The following is a 21590-nucleotide window of genomic DNA, read 5'->3' as shown; positions in this document are numbered from 1 at the left end:
AAATATTCTCTCTTTGTTTTTTGTGTGAAGTTAGCAACAATTTTGATGTTGAGTAATTTTGTATGCTGTAACTGACTATATTATAGCTAATTTCAATGTGAGTCATGAGAAAATTTAATTTGACTTCTTGTTAATATCATGTTATCTATATATATATTATCCAAAGAATAGGAAAATGAGATAATCCATCAAATACATAAATATTACAATTAATTTCACACAAGTAAACAAACTCTCTTTGAATTTTCTTTCTCAATATATTCGCTAAATGTACTTTTTAGTTTGTTTTCAGACTTCAAAGTGTAAGAATGTAATTTGATAGACTACAGAAAAAAATACTTGATATATTTTATTAATATTTAATAGTGAAAAAAGTGTAATTAAGAGATTTTTTTGTAAGACATTTGATTTTTGTGATTATATCATTCAGTCCTAAAAAATATAATGAACAGCAACAGTGCATTGAAGAAAGCAAGTAAAACAAAATCATTATCGTTAAGTCAAGATGATTTTATTTTTCCACGGGCACCAAGAATTAGAAAAACACAAAAATTAGAAGATACACAAAAGATTTTCAAGTACATTGATGATAATATAATTGGAAAAGGAGTCTTATTTCTCGGTCCTTATGGTCGCAGAAAGGGTGAGTGATTAATTAATTAAATTAAATTTATATCTGGATGTTTCCAGTAATATTTAATCACAGGCGACAGGCAATTCTTAATGACATTTAATACACAGTTCTTATGTCTGTCAAAAATAACTTTTTACGATGATTTTCGATACTAAAAGCAGCCATAAAATGCAAATCTCTGGTGTCAGCAAGTCGCATATATCACATAATTTTACTCCAATTTGAAGCGTTGTCCTTGAATTGGCGCATAACTTAGTCAAAAAAATCTTTTTAAAAATTTAAATAATTGCCAGTTGGTTCGCGAAAATTATTTGTCATTATCATTATTTTAATATTCCTTACTATGCATAATGATCAAATATTTGTGCTTGTTATCTTTTTTGCTTACTGAGCTATATATTGAATAATCACTACAAAAATCGGAAAATAATAACAAAAGTAATTATTTAAACCTACATGTAAATCCTTCCTATAATCCTTTTTTGTAAAGAATTTTCAAACGAAAAATGTCACATGTCTGGTCGTTTCTGTTATGCAGAATATCCTTAATCAATATACTTTTATTTGGTCGTAAACGAAACAAACTTTTCCACATAATCTTTATCGCTACATCATGTAAATCAATTTGTCATATTAATGATTTGTAGCTTTGATAGAGATAAAATGCCACATACGCACTGCCTATACACGCTTCATTTCTTACGCTAATTCATTTCTTCTTCTCATTGTTGACCCACATTAGACTTAGTGAAAATACTTACATTATACCTCTAGACTTATTGGCGATTTTATTTCGAATGTTAGTTTTGCTTTGGCATTTATCACAACATCCGATTTATGTCAACTTTCATGAGAGAAAAAATATATCTAATGACATGCTCAAAGACCTTTCTATCTCATAAATGATATGATTTGAGCAATTTGAACAAAATTTAGCATTCATAATTGTCCAATTAATTTAACACATAATACTTGAGACAAAATTTTCAGCTATCATATTTATAATCCGTATAGCCTATTTCAAACGACCTCACATGGATGACAACTAAGCAAAAAGAGACACTACCTTCATGCTTTTCTTCATCCTATTCATATCATGATTTCTTAATTAAAAGTAGTCGTAATTGAATTAAACACGTTTTTAAAAAGTATAATAAACCTTTATTATTCTTAATGTCGTCTTTGATAAGTACACTGACCTGTCTCAACTCATCTTACTTTCTCCTGCATTCTTTTTGCTCGCATAATTCTCTAGTCTAGCAAAGTAAAATTTGCATAATTTTTTTATCAAATGGACATCTTTGCTCTTGAATAATGAATGTTAATGAATATATAGTCCCGATCAGCACAATTTGAATGCTAGGTCACGGTAACGACGTCTTATAAACGTTTAGATATGAAATTATGCAGACGGTTGTTTTAGACCGAAAATGAGACTGTACCGCTCAGGAAAGATACATATATTTGATCAGCCTGTTTTGACTAGATTGAAATCAATTTGTATTAATTTAAATGACGCAAAAAATATCTCTTGATTAGAACAATTTGCTGTAACTATTTTTGTACATTTTATTCGAAAATTTTCTGGTATTTTAGGAACAAATAAGAATAATTTTCTTACTTGATGAAAAATATATTATAAAATCAAATCGGTACTACATCGATGCACTCATAGCACAACGTAAATTTAATTAAATTTACACAATGAAAAGTGTAGAAAATTCTTCATGAGGCAGTGCAAGGCGCATTTCAGATGTGCTTTAAAAATTATTTTTGATAAACTTAATAGACATCATTTTAGACGACTTTTAACGCCAGCGACACAGGAGAGCGATTGTAGTAAAAAAGTCAAAATCAGACGTCACGGTGCCTTCAGGGCAACTTTGCATCTTACCGTTAATATGACTTCGTAGCGTTACTCAAACGAGCACGATGTGCTGTTTGGGTGATCATCCTAAATTTAATTAAAATTTTGAATGTAAAAAGAATGTACTCAATCATTAAAATTTTGTGATGACTTTTGATGAATGAGATCACAAAGGATTTAAAGTAACATCACTTTTAACACGTGAATTAATACTTTACTAAATACTTTAGATTGTTGGCGCTGTTCCGTGATGTTTGAAAAAAGAATAAAATTTATTATATTAAATTTTTCCGCAAATCATTACTCTTCTTTCTTTCACAGTCATGAGGTATTTTCTTTAGCGAAGCGACGCAAATCTCATGTCTGAATTAGACGATTTTCTGTAAAAGTGGGCGAAGAAATTTGAATAAATTTGTTTTTAAACACAACACAGAATGAGTAACATCCCATTCTAATTCCTTTAATAAATGAGTTGATGTAAATAGTTTATTGATTTAAGATTTCATATTTGAATGGATGCATGATAAATACTAAATAGAAAGATTTTTGAACAGAATCCAAAATTTTGCGATTAATAACACTTTGAGACGGAAGTGCTTTTCAAAACAATTTCAAAGCACTCTTTCATCTCAACAAGTTGTAATGTTGTCAATGCAAAATTACTGTAATTATGCAAGCTCAAGTATTTCACTCTAGAGTGTGTGTATTGATATTATTTAAGACGAGAATACTTTCAAGTGTAAATATGGACGTCTTTTTATGGAATTCTAAAAATAAATACTTCTTTATGTGTCATGCGATATAACTTAGTAAGAAGTCTTTAATTTTTCACATTTCGATCCTATATATTTATCATAAAATCTAAAAATGATGAGGCATCTTTCGTCTGCGAAAAGAAAAATAATTTTGCAATTTGCCATTTTATTATTGCCACAGACGCATGCTTCACATGTTTACAAAACTTTTACTTTTGGCTAGTTTTATTTTCATCAGCACTTAATAAATTTATGAAAAATCTTTTATGTTCAATTGAAGGTTATAAGGTACGAAAATCGAGATGAAAACATGTCAAGATTAACGATGAGGCAAAAGATTAATGTGGATTTAATTCAATACTTGATCATTATTATCCCAAATATTATCTAATTTGTGGTCAAAAGTTGGTTGACAATTTCTCTGGCATTAAGTGATATAAGGCAAGCCTATAACTTAAATTTATTTATTTATTAGGCGTCATTTGTGAATATCTCCTGACATTTTCTTCTTTAATTTTTATTTTGAATATACTGGCTATATAAATCATTATAAACTCTCCAGTCCATGAGTCCAAATCACTTTTAACGATGCCAAACATGACAGACTAAATCCTCAAACATTTTTGGTCAATCTTTTATGCTTTCTTTTAAACATTTCGCCACGTTTAAAAAGACATACAATGCTTATTGAAGAGGCTTACGTATTTTCTGCAATGAGCTCATTCACATGATTGTTTTTTAATTTCTTTCTGTGCTGTACATACACGAAATCATCATCATTCATTCGAATACATAGAACAATAATATGAGAAGACCTTCAATGATTTATAATTCATAAACGGATGATAAATGCGATCTTTCCCATTACTTCATCTCATGTCCTTTTCAATCATTTACTCTGCTCGTATTATTCTCAACTTTTGTGATTACATTCGTTCGTTGAACTTACTACTTTTATTTTTAATATGTGTCTTAAAATACAAAATATTTATAGAAATGTGCGTAACTTCTTACTTAATATTTTACTACTCGTTCTATTTCAAACATTTCGTAAGTCAATTAAGACTTTGGTAAGAATTAAGGAAGTTCTACTCACGTTTCAGTGAAAAAAAAAAAACATTTGAAAATGCGAAATTTGAAGCTTCAGTATCGCCACATGTGTTTATGAAAGCGTCATCATGTCTCTTGTATAGACATAATTGTGTCAAAAAATTGTTTTCGTGAACATTCCGATAATGAAACATTTTCTCATTATAAATTTACCATTTTTTTGCCAAACGAAAGTAAAATTTTCTTCATTTCCCTTTCTGCTTTAATTCTTCTTCGAGGTTCCGATCAAAGCTAAGTCAATTTTGCATTCACTTACATTTTCATTCATTTATTTATTCTTAAAACGTAAATCATTTTATTATTTAATTTATGAAAGAAATTGAGCATGCAAGCATGCATCATAATCTTTCAGGGTAGAAAATTAATCACTTACGCTGTATCATTTTCTGTTGATTCTCATCTCTCAAGGAAACGTTTATTAGAAATTAATTGAATAAATCAGAGCTTTGTTATAATTGAAGAATAAATTAAAATAAAATTTCTCGTGCTGTATATTAATGTGGGAAAATTATTTACAATAGCTTAGTTCTTCGGGAAATTTCTATACCAAAATCAAGAACCCCTTCAAGGATCTTAAAGTTTTGTACATGAAATCTTAGATTGAAGGTGTCCCGAGTGGGCAAAAATACGTCAGAACTAGACATTAACTAATTATATCGTATTTTTGTCCACTCTGGTGTGAACAGATCAGATCCTGTAAATTGTCCGTCATTGATTAAATAATACCAAACTTATCATTACTTTTCAATAATAAATGTAATGTAAAGCATTGAACACGGAAATTGACGTAGCCGAAAAGAAAAACAAGACAGCGATATATATATCAAATTTATCAAATTCTTTCTGGACAGATAATGACAAACAGGAGCAAAACAATATGATATCGGTAAAAACAACTTTGAGTTTGTTAATGAAATATTAAAAGTAAATCAAGCACTTTCTGTACTTGAGAGAAAAAATAAGGAAAATGTTTCAATAGCAATTTCATTGAAAGTAATTAATGAGGGTATCAAAGCTTACAGAAAGAATCGACGATTAAGAAAGAAGTATCAGTTACATGTAGTGTATCGGAATAGTTGAAAGGAATAAAAAAAATATTACGATATAAATGCACTGAAAAGGTAGTACAGTTGATACAGAATTAACTACTGAGGGACATCAACAAATCAAGCATATGCCATAATATTAAGTGCCTACATGAGCTTACGTGTATTTTATATAATGTCCCAACAACTAAATAATTAAGTGTTGCATATGATTTACATAAATAGAGCAGTTTAATCTGTAGGAAATAATTCCACAATTTAAGGATGTGAGTTGGAAATTAATTAATTTAAGTTCCATTGTTTATGAGCGACATTAACAATATTCAATTAATTGTATCAACAAATTGTCATACTTAGTAAACATCTGTGTAAGGAATAAGATAATCTCGGATTTCCAAGATGTGCCTGACACTTCGCGTGTCATTTCAAGTGCTGAAGGGAAAATTTTTTCATGAATTGAATTGTGTCGTATAAAAAATGAGAAAGAAACGTAATCAAATTCTCTTTTGAAATAGTTTATTCTCTGAACTTACTCTCACATTTTCTGATCACTTTTCTCTCTGCACATTTTCTGTGTACACTTTGTACTATATACCCAGTCTTACTTTGAAATTCGATGTTTATAGTTTTACATTGAACAATTAAAGCGGAAAATTTTTTATGAGAAAAAAAAAAAACAAAAGAGTGAAAATTCAAAAGTTTAAAAAAGGAAAAAAAATTCTTGTTTAAGTGATCATCAAAAACTAAAGTGCCATAAAAATAAATTTAACTAATATCCCTAACTAGACACTTTATTGTATGCATTTGCTCATGAAAAATACAATATACAGCCTAATAAAGTGACTATAATTTATAAATTCTTTGTTGCATCATTCGTTCAAAAATATAAAATGAGCAGCAACAGTGCATTAAAGAAAGCAAGTAAAACAAAATCATTATCTTTAAGCCAAGATGATTTCATTTTTCCACGGGCACCAAGAATTAAAAAAACACAAAAATTAGAAGATACACAAAAGATTTTTAAGTACATTGATGATAATATAATTGGAAAAGGAGTCTTATTTCTCGGCCCTTATGGCCGTAGGAAGGGTAAGTTTAATGCTTTCTCAATTTTTCAAGTTCAAGTTCTTAAAAATTGCATAACTGCGCATTTTATGAATATTGCAAAAATATAAGACTCGTAGAGCTATAAACTATAAATTGTGGTGTAAAAATTCATGCATAGATAATAATGAATATTATTTTTAAAATGTATATCTAAAAGCATTTGCACTACGAATCATTTACTTCATTTACTACTAAGTTTATCATTTGAAGTATTAATCTTATCAATATTTTGAAGAGAAATGTTTATATTTTGTCGTGAAATTAATCCTATGATTATCTACCGAAAGTAAGTCATGAGTGTGCTTCATATCCTGAATAAAAATAAGTTTATCATCCCTTACATCACCTAGACCGTGAACACGAATAATAAGCTTTCAGATATCAATTAATTTAATCCTAACCCGATCGGCACATATTTAAATGGCTGTCATCACGGCCAAGCCAAGTCCCAGTCAATTGGAAAATTTAGTTATTTTGGTCAAGTGATTAGTTGTTCAATTCAAAGAAGAAATTGTCCATAACTGCAGGCCTAATTTAAGATTCAGCACGAAACTGCAGTCCTTTGCATCTGAATAGCAGAAAATGCAAGCCTTTGGTTCTATGTCCCTTGTCGCCGTAGTGGCAACATTTCAATATGTTATTTAAACAATAGATTTTTCATTATTCTCTAGGTATTTTGTAACGCAATAAGGGAACTATCCTTGATTAATATAAAATAAAATGAAATGTTTAAAAAAAATTAAAAAATTATTGCCAATAAACTAAAATGGAAACTTTTATGACTTTAACGCCTTGCAAAAATATGAATATAAACATTCAGTTTGTCATCAGCCAGTTCGACTTGTTTTTCTTGTCAAGTAGAGTTCTAAATGAACAAAGTGTGAAATGCAGTAAACTGCTGATTGATATGCATTCTGTTCAGATGACGTAATGTAATTAGATTCAAGACCTTCAGATCACACATATTCCATATTTAATTCACATTACAAAGATTTTCCTTTTGACAAATTTAAATTCAGTTCTCGTGCTGAAAGTAAATTAGCATTTCAAAGTGAGTTGGATATACAAATCGTTCAATCGATTAGAATGAATTTTATTTATTTATCCTCATATATAGATCAACAATAAAGGCTCTTTCTTTACATCTGACTAGAAATCCTATGAATAAGTAATATGAAATAATTCATGGGATATTACATGGATCGGCCACAAATAACGTCAAGCATTTCTTAACAGAATATGACCTTGCTTAAATGAGTATACTCAATTAATATAAAACTCATGAACATGCTCCTTGTCTGTTCAGGATTTAAATTCTATGAAGAATTCTGAATTTATAGCTCCAAAATATTATTCTTGTCATTAAAGCTTGCTCGGTATGCGGTCAGTTTAAGGAATGGAAAAATTTGATGAGCGAAAAATTAATTTCTTTGTTTTACAGCTTCGCTGATGTGACAAAATCTGCTAAAATCTCGTAAAAAAAAACTTGTACATATTAAAAATAAAAAAATACAAAAGCAATTCCTCGAGTGTTGTTTTGGTTTTTAAATGTGAATACTGAAAAGTTTACAACAATATTTATATGGATTACGTCACCGATATAAAAATGCAGTCAAGTTCATAGTAGCTTTGTAAACAAATTTGTAACCGAGAAATTGAAAAAGATAATGATAAGGTTTTTAGCTTCACGCAAGACTCTGTGCAATGACTAAGACTTCTTCTTTTCTAATTAAATGGATTTAATACTTTTCAGTTATCTCAAGAGATAACAAAAATCACAATTCAAGGTACACACAATTCCTCCCTCATATCTAAAGTTTCTATACATTAAATTGAATAGGAAAAAGTTTTTCTATTCAGATTTTCGAAAAATTCTTTTTGAACTTTGATTAAAATATTGCGCATTCATGCTGAAGATACGATGAGCATTAAACTTTATTCAAAGTTTTCATTTGTTCATTTGTCAGCATAAGCTTTTAATTTTGGGACATTTGTCATCGATATCTCGAGAGGCACTATGCGGTAAACCACATTTTCGGGTCCAAATCTGACGTTACGCGCGTCTTGCCGTTACACAGCAATGAAGCAATCCCTAGCTGACAAAAAGCATACTATCATAGTACAAATAGACCACCATGGCACTTAAAAGCGATCTTTTTGCCTACTAAGGTGTGCCCTTGATGACACGTTGTGTTGTCCGGGTATTGTAGTCTGATTTTTGTTTCAATTTCAAAAATTTTAAGGAAATTCTAGAACTGCACGGAATTTTGTTTTTTTGACATAAAAACTTTCACTTATGTCATGTGATGGATTGATGACTAAATTTTGTATAGGATATGAGTATATTGTGACTGACCTTTAAATAATCTTTTCGTAAGTGGCACTGAAAATTTCACCAAGTCATAAATGAGCATCGCATTACCTTAAATTGAAATTACAGAACATATTTCATGACGAACTTCAATTTGTAACTCGACAATAAAATGAAAGTGTTTTTATGTATTTCGTAATCAAGAAGCATCACGTAGATTAGTTCTTCCCATCTTCTATTGCACAGAGCTTAGTGTAAATAATATGCTCATATCGTTACATTTATTTAAGTACACAGCGTGCACTAAATTTTCTTAACTGAATATAAATGTGACTAAATTTAGTACTTCCTATAATTTTTTTCAAAACCATTTCACTTACATTTGTGAAATTTAAGGAAAGAGTAAGCTGTCACGTAAGAAATTGAAAATAATAATTTAAAAACACATTAATGCGTACGTAGAAATATAATTTATTTATAAATCAATGCTGTGCTATTCCTTTTCGTGCTAGACATGCTGGCGATTACTTTCACATTTAATTACTGCGTTAAAAGATTATATTCGATTGTGTCTGTGAATCGTACACATTTATACACACGTGATTATTATTCAGTTCAATTAATTATATTTAAAATTTACAATCTCACACATGGTTCTCATAACTTGATTACATATGCTTGCTTACCCTTAAGTATTAATTCATACAGCATTATTCTGTGCTTATATGAGATAATAAAGTGTCTGAGAATTTCATTAATAGGTTCATTAACACACTTAGCTTAATAAACCTGATATTTTAAAAGTTTTACACTAAGATGTAATTTTTAATATTCAAGGTGACTTCAAGAAAGATCGTTCATTAACAATCATCAATCACTTTTAAAATGCCAGGTCATTGTAGTGCAACCGCTTACCACAAATTTGTTTTGAATCATTTTGTTTTATTTAAATTTGAATTATTTTGACATTTGTAGCAATAATATTTTGATATTTCTCTCCCGCTAGACATTTTGTGGCCAGCCCTATAGTATTTATTCTAAATTGGATCATGTTTCAAGTTGAAAGCAAATGTAAATACCATAAAGTGGTCAAATGAGCGCGCAAACATGTATATATCCCATTTCTATTGTCAAAGTTCCATTTTCTTCTTTACTTGTTTGAATGGAGTTCTAAAAATATGATAAATGTCACATCATTTAGTTGACAGTCGCAAAAAAATGTTTGTTATACAGAAATGCTTTGCAAAACATATTCACACAACAAAAAACTCGATTATTAAATGAATGTTAATTTAAAGCGTTAACTAATCATTTTTGTAGAAGTTTGTTGGCTTTGTTTTTGAATATTTTATAAGAAATATAAATGTTTTGGTGCCAATATCCTCTTTCAATAACATTTGTCATAATTTATTATATTGGATACATTTTTGGAAGCAAGACATTTCACTTGAGTGTTTTTAAATCATTTGAGCATCTATAGAACAAGCAAATTGACTATTTGAAAATAGAACACTACAAAGAAAGTGGAACTTCTAGACTTCCACAGTAGCAAGAATTTACCCGAGCGACACAAGTGAAGAAAGCTTTTAAGGCTCTGCCAAAGCTCTTTTGTAAGCATCTAATGGTAAATGCCATATAGCTGCCAAATTAAGACAGCTTTTGTGGACCCTACTTCATTTATGTCGCTCGCTCAACAGGCACAAATTAATCATGGCATGAAATAGAAGTTGAAGTGGCAATTTTCATGTTTGTTTTTTATATGACTACCATGAAAAGGTTGTGCCGATAGGGTATGCATTAATTATTAATAAAATTCTAAGTTCCACTGTTCGAAAGTATTAACATGTAAGATTGTGTTCAACAACCTTCAAGTTCAAGTTCTATACTTCAAAAGTACCTGAGAACAATCCCGTTTTTAAAATGTGTAGGCACGTCGTATATTTCATTCCATTAAGTAAGTTCCTCATTATTTCAAGTGACGAATGTAATGACAATTATATTCATCAAATGACAAAATTCGGATGTTGATGTATGAAGCAATAATCATATAAATTTTTAAGGGTACCGTTAATTATAAAATTGGCAGTCGCTTATTAAATGACAGATAATTTATGACCATCTTAATCGTTTGATGTTAAAAGAAAACAAAAATGCACACAATTTAATGAAAATGACACAATTTTATTTATTTTGCATAATTTCAAGTCAATGACACTCACTCATGTGAGTTAGTAATTTGCAGGTCATTTCCTAATCGCACTTTTCATTATTCAAAACTATTTTTCTGTATGTAATTTTGCGTAAAATGTAATTAAAGAAAAGCTGTTTGTGTGCCAAGTGCTGTAAACTTGTACTACTTGCGCTCTACTTTTTCTCTTCAATTCTCAGAAAAAAGTTGTTTTTGTTTAGCTTTTCATGCCTCTAACATCTAAGATGCATTTTTTTTACATCACCGCTATTTGCTCATCCGGAAATTTCTTAGAACTTATTCTCTTTACCATTTAGTTTCCCATATAACAAACAATTATTTCGTTCGTGAGAGTATAGCTGGGAATGGCGACTAAATGTCTAACAGTTTAACATGCAAATATCTACCTCAATGATTAATTGTTAAACACTGTAAAATGCTAATAAGCTTCTTGATGAATTAATCAGCATTTACTATGCCTCTAATTTAGTGTTCAATGTAAATAGTGCGTTGTGACTTTATAATTTAGTAATTTTGCATTGAAATGCTGTTTAAAAAAACTTGAAGGCAATGATTAAGTATCAAGTTTCATTAGCAGGCCCTTTCGGAGCTCATTTGACTTAATGAAATTCAGAAATTTGAGTGCTGAGTGTCAGGGACTAATCTATTCCTCAAAGAGTCATTTAGTTGTTTTACTGGTCATCGTCAGATGTCAGAAAAATAGTTGTGTGATGCTTTTATTGGCACAGACGTCTCACTTCATTCATTTTACATGATCGTAAATGAAATTTTAAACAAGAGGAAGGAGTAGCTTCTTCATATATTATAGCTAATTTAACATTGTGTCAAAACCCTATTCTCACTTAATTATTTCATAAAATGACAAACAGAAATATTTTACAAGACATGGCAGTAGTGCCAGAAATAGTTTATCATCGCTCATTCCTATCTTATTTTTAGATTTTTTTGTTTGCATATTATTTATTGCCCGTCTTTGATTCATTGAGTTCATGATCATTTTAGCGCACAGAAACAAATCTATTAATGGTTTTTGTTGTTGTTTTCTGATTTTCTCTCGTAAAATTAAACGATGATATTTTTGCTTCCTATTTACTGTGTACATCATTACAAATATCGTCTTCACATTGAAATTAAATCATTTTACTTCTCATTTCTATGTCACCCATAAAGCTGACTTTTGATTTTTATGGCATACATTCAATTTTTGCAACTTAAAGGATAATTTACAGTTGACGTTTATCAAAAAACGTATTATCATGTGATTTTTTTCGCAGTTGCACATTTATTTAAGAACCCAAACAACACAATGTATTCGGTAGGCCACACCATGGCGGCAACACATTTTAATTGTGAAAAATGCGGTTCACTGGATTGTGCCGCTCAAAAAGGTTCTTCGAAAGACTGTACGTTAAAGTTTGATTAAACGTACTTTTCCTAGAATTTTGTGTGAATTGGGTTCTGAAAGGTAAAATGTGTTGGAAATAGATATTAACATGCCATCAACTAGTTGTTGCTTCTTGACTGCAATAGAAAGTTCGTGATTCCACGTTGAAAAAGTAATTGTAGCTTATTTTTGTCCACTCGGAAATCATATAGACATCCTGTCACACATTGTTCCTGTTCTTAAATATTAGACATAATAGGTTTATAGCTTTTCATATTTCATCGTTGTAAAAACGTCTTAATTATTGCCTTAAAAGCCTCAGGACTATATGCAAAAAACAAGTATGAATCATCTTTTAACGATCACTTAAGAATGTTGTGAGCATTCTCATATTTTCATTTCATTTCTCTTCCCACAAATGATGACATATTAATTAGTTTGTAAGACTAGAAGCGGAAAAGTTTGAATGACGATCCTATTTTTTTTAAGCAAAGAGAAATTGAGTAGTGCACATTTATACATATCAAAATTATATATGGGTGATAATTGGATTGATTGGATGGAATACAATTCTATTAAAGTAATAATATAGCAGTTTATTATTGCATGAGAACAAGTGCATGAATGCATTTGATAAATAAAGTAATATTCACGTCATGCAGTTATTACAAAATTGAATATTAGCAACCTAATCAAGTGAAAATGTCAAATCTCTCTTGTAATATTTAATTAAGCATTTAAATTGTGATTAAATGTCTGCGAGGGAGAAATGCAGTTGAGCACGTAATTTCAGTGTACTTCATTACACTTGAATTATTTTGTAAGATTGAGTGTATACATATGAGTAAAATATTATTGCCAACAACCCGAGCGACACATATGAAGAAGAATCCGCCACGGCATGACTGTCATTAAGACACGGCTTCCATTTGGTGTTAACAAAAGAGGTTAGGAAAGTCTTCATGGCGAAGCTTTCTTTGTTGTGTTGCTCGGGTTACATGTAAAACGAAAAATCTCAGATGTTTATTCTAAGGTTGCTTGTTTGGATTCTATAATGCAAATAGTTTTCAAATAGCAAGTGGAAAGAATAAAAATAATTATTAATTATATGTGAATACTTCTTTTATTAATTCATTATTTATACAGTACTCGTAATATTGCACTTTACTCGCACGTGGAGTATTGTTGTTCTTCCTTTGTTTGATTTTCTAAGCACATGTAATTGATGTGCTTGAAACTTTTTAATTTACATATCCACCCACATACTAAGACTTGAAATTATTCCTTTCAATTATATGATGCTGCTGCTATTCATTTAGCTTTCTTGGTCTTATTTTTTGACAATCGCTCGTCAATCATTTCCTCATTAATATACAAGTTCATGTCATATTCAAGTGATTTACATTTTGAAATATTACTCAGCTGTAAAATTATATTGTCCACTATGAAGACACATGACAGACATTATGTCCTCGTGAATGCAATAGCTTATATTATTCTTCATATAAATAATGACCTGATTTAGCAAATGTGAGCAAAATATATTGCAATTTATAATCAGTTGTGTGTTTATACAAAATGCGGCTTATGATAATGAATTTGATTTCCGCATAATTAAATTGATAAAGTTCCAATTATTCACAATTTGTGACTTTCTTTTATTTATTTCATTTTAGTTGTTTACGCAGACTATGCATCCTCTGGAAGATCACTTCAATTTTTGGAGGACTATATTAATAAGGAAGTACTTCCTGCATTCGGAGACAATAGCTGCAGTTCGGCTGTAACTGGCCTTCAAACACATTTATATGAGTAAGTTTCAATCATAGACTAGGTGTCTCTGACACATTTAAGCATCCTTAAACTGATAGAACTGTACATAGGCTGATTTCATAAAAGCAGCTAACTTGAAATGCACATGGCATATAAAAATGTATCCCAAAGCCGACGTGGAGTCGAATTACATAACACTATTTCTCTCCTTTTCTACGCTGTGTGCCTTTCAAGTAAGTTCTAGTAAGTTTTGAACTACGTTAAATCTGCCAGACGCCAATATTTAAAGTATTTATCGTTTCTCTTCCTCAATATTGAATAATATTTCAAATAGTCATTAAATATGTTTTATTTTAATGTCTAGAATTGAAAGCAGAGATATAATAAAGCAAGCTATAAATGCATCATCAGAGGATGAAATAATATTTTGCAATAATCCATCAGATCGTCTTGCTCACTTGTTTGCGAGCAGTTTAGTGCGAACACGAGTCGCACATAAATTAAATACTAATCAGACAAAAGATTTAACAGAAAGTGATATCTCGTCTGTTTCATCAGTACACATACATCAAGATGAGAACAATGAGAAGCAAGTCATTCTATTTGTTAGTCAGCTTGAACCGATCGACAATATTAAATCGTGGATTGATGCGGGAGCACAGATTGAGAGAATTGCAAAGAATAGAGATGGATTTTTAGATCTAGTTGATCTAGAAAAGAAATTGAGCAAGTATGCCGACACAGATTACAAGCTGATTGGATTATTCTCCGGTGTTTCTAGATTATCAGGAATTCTAGCAGATGATGTGGCAACAACTATACTTTTGCATCAATATAATGCAATTTCAATATGGGACTTTACAGCGGCAATTTCTAGCGCTCAAGCGAATATGAATTCAGCGATACAAGGCTCATCAAAAGATGCATTATTCTTTAGCTGTAACAAAATGATTGGAGGACTTCAAGCACCTTCAGTTCTTGTGATAAAAAAATCATTTATCGAAAATTTCTCCTCCATTCAAATGGAAATGGTTGATACTGTAAGTGTTGTTCGATGTGGTCTTGTTATGCAATTGAAGGAAGCTTTAGGCAGTCATATAATGAATCGACATGAAAAAATATGTAAGCAGATGCTTTCACACATTCGTACAATACCGGAAATTATTCTATTAAGTCCGACATCAACAACATCAAGAAGAATTCCAACAATGAGTTTTCTAATTAGACATCAGCGTGGGGCATTTCTACATCATCGTTTTGTTGTTGCTGTCTTAAATGATGTATTTGGTATTCAATCAACAGCCAATAATCTAATTCATCAAGCATTAGGAATCAATAATCAGCTACAAATTGAATATGAAAAAATTTTAGACGAGGAATGTGTAGAAAATCTTCGTCCAGGCTTCATTCGAATAACTCTTCCATTTTTTATGAATGATAATGAAATTGCATATATCCTTGAAGCGTTGAAAATGGTCGCAACTGAAGCATGGAAGCTTTTACCACAGTATGAAGTAGACTTTAAAACTGGAGAATGGCGGCATCTATCAAATTCTCTCGCAAAGGAACGTAAATGGTTACATTCAATTCGATATAATGATGGAAAAATGCTATTTAATGATCGTCGTATCTCAGCTCCAGGCGGCTTTCCTCAAAACTTCCCTGACTGTCTTCAAACTGCACGTAATCTATTTAATCGTGCACGTAAAACAGCACAAAGGTCGAATGTTGATGAGAATCTTTACATGAAGTTACCAAATGAACATGCTGAGAAATTAAGATGGTATATGCTACAGAGAGAAGCTCATGAATTATTATTAGGGCATTCACAAAATGTGAAACATACAGTTCCTTTCGACCCTAATAAATTATGTGATCCACCATCTTTCATTAATCTCTTATATCATCGCACAAATAGTTTATCTGCTCTTGACGTTAAAAGATATCAAAAAAGTCGAAGTCTTCCAGACACGCCACAACTTACAAAAATATCAATTTCTCCTCCAAAATGCTCAAGTCCAATTCCATTGGGACCGTCTGTTGAATATTCATCGCCTCCATCACCAATAGTGAGATTTACATTAGGTATGCAGTATGATCAATTTCCAATATGTCTTTTATTGCTATTGAATGTAAATGTTTATTTAATAAGGTGGAGAAGTAAAGTGTGCCATGACGAGTTTCTCGCCAAGTAGCTTGGGAGCTAACGATTCAATTCCTAGTCGAAATAGGTAATTTAATTTATTATTTGTGATACCTACTTCCTTTCCTATTCATTAGTATCTCATTTAATAATTTTATTTTCAAAATTCCTATCCTAAATTCTAATAATTTTTTTTATTTCGACCAAAATGACATTTACTTAAATTAATCAAATCAATCAAATTCATCATACTAGATGCTATAGTTGGAGCGCATCACAAATTACAGCTCCAATGAAAATATTTAACCCGAAATTGAAACCAAAGAGAGTAGTATCGCATAGTGTAAGCAGTCAAACTGATTTGCGAATAAGTCCAGTGGAGACTCCTGAAATTAGAATACGATTTGGGAGGTTAGATGATGAACCAATCAATAATTACACACATGTTGCATAAAACATCATCATTCACAGTCATTAATTCCATTCATCTCAATTTATTAGTTAATTTAGAGCTTAATATGAATGTATATTATGCGCTGCTCATCTTTAAAATGCTCATTTATGATTTCTGACCGTGTAACATTTTGCACAAATTGGAATATTTCTATTGTTTCTTTCTGTTCTCATCATGCGATGCACATACGATCCTTATTAATATTTTGAGTCTTAACCAGGGGCGTATCGAATAATTTTTGATGTTTATGTATTTTCAAATTAAAAGAATTGTTCTCCGAACAGCTCACTCGACTTTCTCGGATACTCCCCTTGGTCGTAATGCTACCTACATTTAATGTTTAATTTAAGTTTGTTCCGTGCACAGGAAATTCTGTTTTTATTATTAAATATTTATTTTACTTTCCATGATGATTATATCTAGCAGTTGCAGTGATACAGAACAGGACATTCAAGCTTATGTGAAGGAAGTCACGAAAGAAATAACAGCTGAAATTAAGTCTGAAATTCGTGAAGTCATCTCGCAAGTTGAGGATGTTTTAGAAAACTCTGAAGCTGTTGACCTTCATTCAGTTATGGCTAATATTAATTGGTATGTCATGGACATGGTTTCATTCGGAAAACTCATAAATAATAATTGTCCAATATACATTTACAGTGCAGAAGATATTAAGAATGATTCAGTCTCAGCAGGCGATATTGTTGAGTTTCTCAAGGAATTTTCAAAAGATTTGACCAGTGAAGTGACTACGGAAATTCGAGAAGCAGCAAATGCAGTTGATGAATTCATTGCAACGCCTGATAATGCTGGAGCTATGAAAGAGTCTTGCGATAAGAGGAATACGAAATTGTACAATTGTTAAAGATTTCAACATCCAACATATTCTAGATTCTAATTTTACCTTTTTGTAGAAATATGAGACAACGATATAGCGATACCTCATATGATGCTGTCCTCAGATCTAATTCAAATGACGAACAGCCTAAACAACGATCGGAATCACTTCCGGATCCAGAACAAATGAAATACACTGGTGCAATTTCCAAAATAAGAACTCAAGATGTTTTATCCTCGACAGATTCAGGAATTAATTTAAGTTTTCATGAGGATGAACGAAGGCGAAATAGGAATTCTATTGAAAAGTGAGTATGGATCCATTTGCTCATAACGCTCACTATTTAGGTCAAATAGTATGAAGCTATGTAATACTTAATGAACGTTATCTGTGAATGATAGAATATGGACAGAAGGTCATGCAATAAATTGTCTTTATAGGAACAACAAATTCTTATTTGATGAAAACGATGACAATAAATCAGAATCATCTTCATCAGTTTCTCGGCAGCAATCAAGCGACGATATGATTAGTTCGACTCCAAAACTAAGGCGTCAAGCGCATTTATTGAAGGCATCTTCAACTGATATAGATGAGCAAGTAACGTGGCAGAACCTACCAAAGGAAATATGGAAACAAGCTGCCGAGGTTAATAATCAAAATTAATGATTTTGTGGAAAAATTTCTCTAAAATTTTATTCCATATAATTAACTTGACTACTACTTTTAAACTCAATATACTTATTGTAAACAATTTATTTTGGAATTCTGAAGTTTCTTCTCTTTCTATACACCAAAAAATAAGGAGAAAGCTTTTCTTTTTTATTTTGGAAATTGCATGAATGTTGCTGATTGATTGATTGATTAATATTAATTATATCTTTATATACCTATACATATTTATCCCAAATATCTAAGTAAAATACTATATGTGATGACTAAGATGATAATGATACTATACTTAAATCATTTTGCCAAGATTTGTTCGATTTGTCGTTTCTTAAAATGATTAAAAAATATGATAGAATCCAAAGATTTGTTTTTAGTTCCTTAATCATTTTGTTTATCTGTTCCAAAACAAACTAATGGGACAGAAATGATAAAAAAAGGAATGGATAAATGGAAATCTTGACGGAAAAAATTTATTTTTATACTTGTGAACAATGAAAATTTATTTTTATAAACTTATTAATTACTGCACGGTTTGATACATTAAAAAATATAAATTATAAGATCTATTTTATTAATGAATTATGTGATGATGATGAAACTGTTTGCTGGTGATTGAATGATGATTTGAGATAGATTTAAGATGAGAATTGACATATTTAACAGTTATTAAGTGAAAGAATGAATTTGCTAAAATTATGTCCTATAAATAATACTTTGGATTACATGCCAAATTTAGAATATTAGTAACAAGTTTTCCTTATAATTCTTTAAGGAGTCACTTACAATTGATGCTCAAAAATTAATGACAAGCAAAATTTCTCAAATAGAGCTTGAAGTTGACACGATTTCGTCAAACCTTTCAGAAAATTGAGAATAAGAAATTATATGAATTGAGGATACTCATAAGCAAGTTCATTAAAGTGATTATGTTCATTGTCTGTGAGGATTTGTTGACTATTTTGAGCTCTATACCTGAAATTTTGCAATAATTCATAGAAATAGAATACATCATTTTTGAGTGACTTCAAAGAAAGCTTCGAAATTTTGAGCATTTTTAAGAGTTTATAGAATAGAATATTTTGAGAACATCTGTGCATATTCCTTGTATATTTTAGTAAATTAATCAACTCGATTTAAAATTTAAAAAAAATTTAATCAAGTTACCCGAGTAACGCAACGCGACGAATCACATGTGTTTCGGTGTCATGGGCAAATCCGTGTCACACCGTTAATACGGCGACGTTGCGGAGCCCTAGCAAACACGTTGTACGAGCCTTCGGAATCCAACCATTCAGATTTCTAACCTTGATCGCAGTAATACGAGGAAAATGCAATAGCTAACAATAAATAAAATTTTATTATATCCAAGGAAAAACAGTTAAAAATTATATGTGTAGTTATAAAGTGCTCCTGAAAATTTGTTGCTTTACAAAAGTACTGACTTTTTTGCATTCATTGATTTTTTCATGACCTGTCAGTCAGTGAAGAAAATTTTAAGGAAAATTTTGTAATCCTTTTAAATAATCATTAACCTTGAGTTTCGTGTTTGAAATGTTCAAGAGTAAATAACTAAAAAATTTCGAATGAGATTTGTTTCCTTTGGTGATACAGGTCGTAGAACATTAGTTAAGAGTAAATTGTGGGCCATTAAATCTGACAAAAAAAGAAAATGAAATTAAAGGCTGTAAATAAAAATGAATGAATATATAGCAAGAGTATTTAAGAACGTCGAAAGAATCTTTTAATTTATAAAAATGTTCCTTAAATTCAAAAATGCTAAAAGCTGCACATTTAAGGTTGAAAAGTTTGCACTTAAATGAAATAAATAGGTGATGGCAGTCAATGCAAAAATGTGTTTCAGGGATCGATGAAAATTGGATAAAACTATACAGGTATTGGATACTGCTTTATAAATTAACATTTGAGCTATTATCTATTGCTTTATTTTATTATTAATTGGTAAATGCTGATTTGGGGTCGTTTGGATGGTATGTATCATATTGAAGAGTGTTTGGTTTGATAAGCTGCAGAGGACTTCGTTATATCCAAGCGACCCCGTAATAATGGTTCTTAAAATTCCAAATTATTTATTCATTATATTCTTTAAATAGCTAATTAACAAACCAAATCTAAGTAAGCTTAGAAATGTAAATAAATGTATTGATCAATATGTGAATTATGACGTATTGGAAATTTCCAATTTGCGGTATTTCGAAATAAAAGTACCTCATAGTTCACATATCGAGTCACAAGTTTTTTTTTCTTTCTTTTTGTATATCTTTTCTTTGTACTTGTGCACCTAATTTTGTTCAGCTTATTTTCTTTTAATGTTTACAATGAAATATTATTTATAAACTCATTAATTAACTGTATTCACAGACAATAGACGAATTTGATCTTATTCGTGATGGAGATAAAATATTAGTGTGTATTTCCGGAAGCAGCAGTTCTGTTTGTCTGATTCATTTAATTAGACAGTTCAGTCGAGCACGAGGACTCCATGTTGATCTGACAGTGCTGACTGTTTCGGATGAAAATACTGCTGTTGATCCGCGTATTTTGATGCTCTATATGCGTGATCTGGATGTTAAATTCGTATATGAAAGTGATATCAGTCTTGATACTGAAATGAGACAAAAATTGTCGTTAGTAGCTAAAAGGAAAAGCTTCAATGTGATGGCAATGGGAACTACACTTGACAAAATTGCAGATGAATTTTTAACTTCCATATTCTATAAAGGAAAAGTTAATGTTAATTTGTCATGTGTCAAATCAAGGTAATGCATTGCATTAAAATCAAATAATTGCTAAGTCATTAATCATGTTTATATATTTTCAGTGACGGTGATTTGAGAATAATTCGACCATTCATATTTATTCGAGAACGAGTTTTTGAAGATTTTTCAATAGCAAAGAACTTTCCATCACGTCCTTCGAAAATATTTACGTCCATGCCTCAAGGAATTCAGAGTTTGCTGAAAGTACAGGAAGTTCTCAATCCATTTGTATACGAAAACATTAAAAAAGCCATACATTCATTAATTGTGCAGAATTGTAATAATAATAAGTATAGACTTTAAAAAGAAGTGGTGCTCATTTTTGATTGACTTCTCAAGTGCTTTAGTTATTAGTTACCAAAACACGCCTTGCAGCTGCCTTAAAATACTTTATTAAATGAGACTTCTTTTCTTGAAATTCATAATGACGTTCAATTTATAAGCTTTATGTCCTTTAGGTCTAGTTATTATTTTACCCTAATATACGAGCATACTAATTGCCCAAACTGGCTC

General features: G+C 30.5%; 1 protein-coding gene across 5 annotated transcripts; it reads left to right on the top strand.

Moving 5' to 3' along the window:
- The first annotated feature begins 308 nt into the window (after positions 1–308).
- On the top strand, positions 309–21561 carry LOC139088816 (uncharacterized). Of its 5 annotated transcripts, none has more exons than XM_070638117.1 (11): positions 309–643; positions 14100–14235; positions 14561–16281; positions 16349–16427; positions 16595–16750; positions 17217–17384; positions 17451–17642; positions 17705–17935; positions 18069–18276; positions 20680–21077; positions 21140–21561. In XM_070638117.1, exons 1-11 carry the CDS (start codon positions 445–447, stop codon positions 21378–21380), a joined length of 3729 nt encoding a protein of 1242 aa, XP_070494218.1. In that variant the 5' UTR covers positions 309–444; the 3' UTR covers positions 21381–21561. The 5 variants fall into 5 exon arrangements, with proteins under 5 accessions (XP_070494218.1, XP_070494219.1, XP_070494217.1 ...); XM_070638118.1 differs by lacking the exon at positions 309–643 and adding an exon at positions 6061–6501 and having other exon boundaries at positions 17220–17384; XM_070638116.1 differs by lacking the exon at positions 309–643 and adding an exon at positions 6061–6501.
- Positions 21562–21590: the final 29 nt, after the last annotated feature.

The sequence above is a fragment of the Chironomus tepperi genome, unplaced genomic scaffold (genome assembly GCF_022539635.2).
Source record: "Chironomus tepperi strain 1889 unplaced genomic scaffold, CSIRO-AGI_Ctep_v1 contig_170, whole genome shotgun sequence".
NCBI classification, from domain to species: Eukaryota; Metazoa; Arthropoda; class Insecta; order Diptera; family Chironomidae; genus Chironomus; species Chironomus tepperi.
Note: the sequence above shows the minus strand (reverse complement) of the source record. Positions and strands in the feature narration are given on the sequence as shown.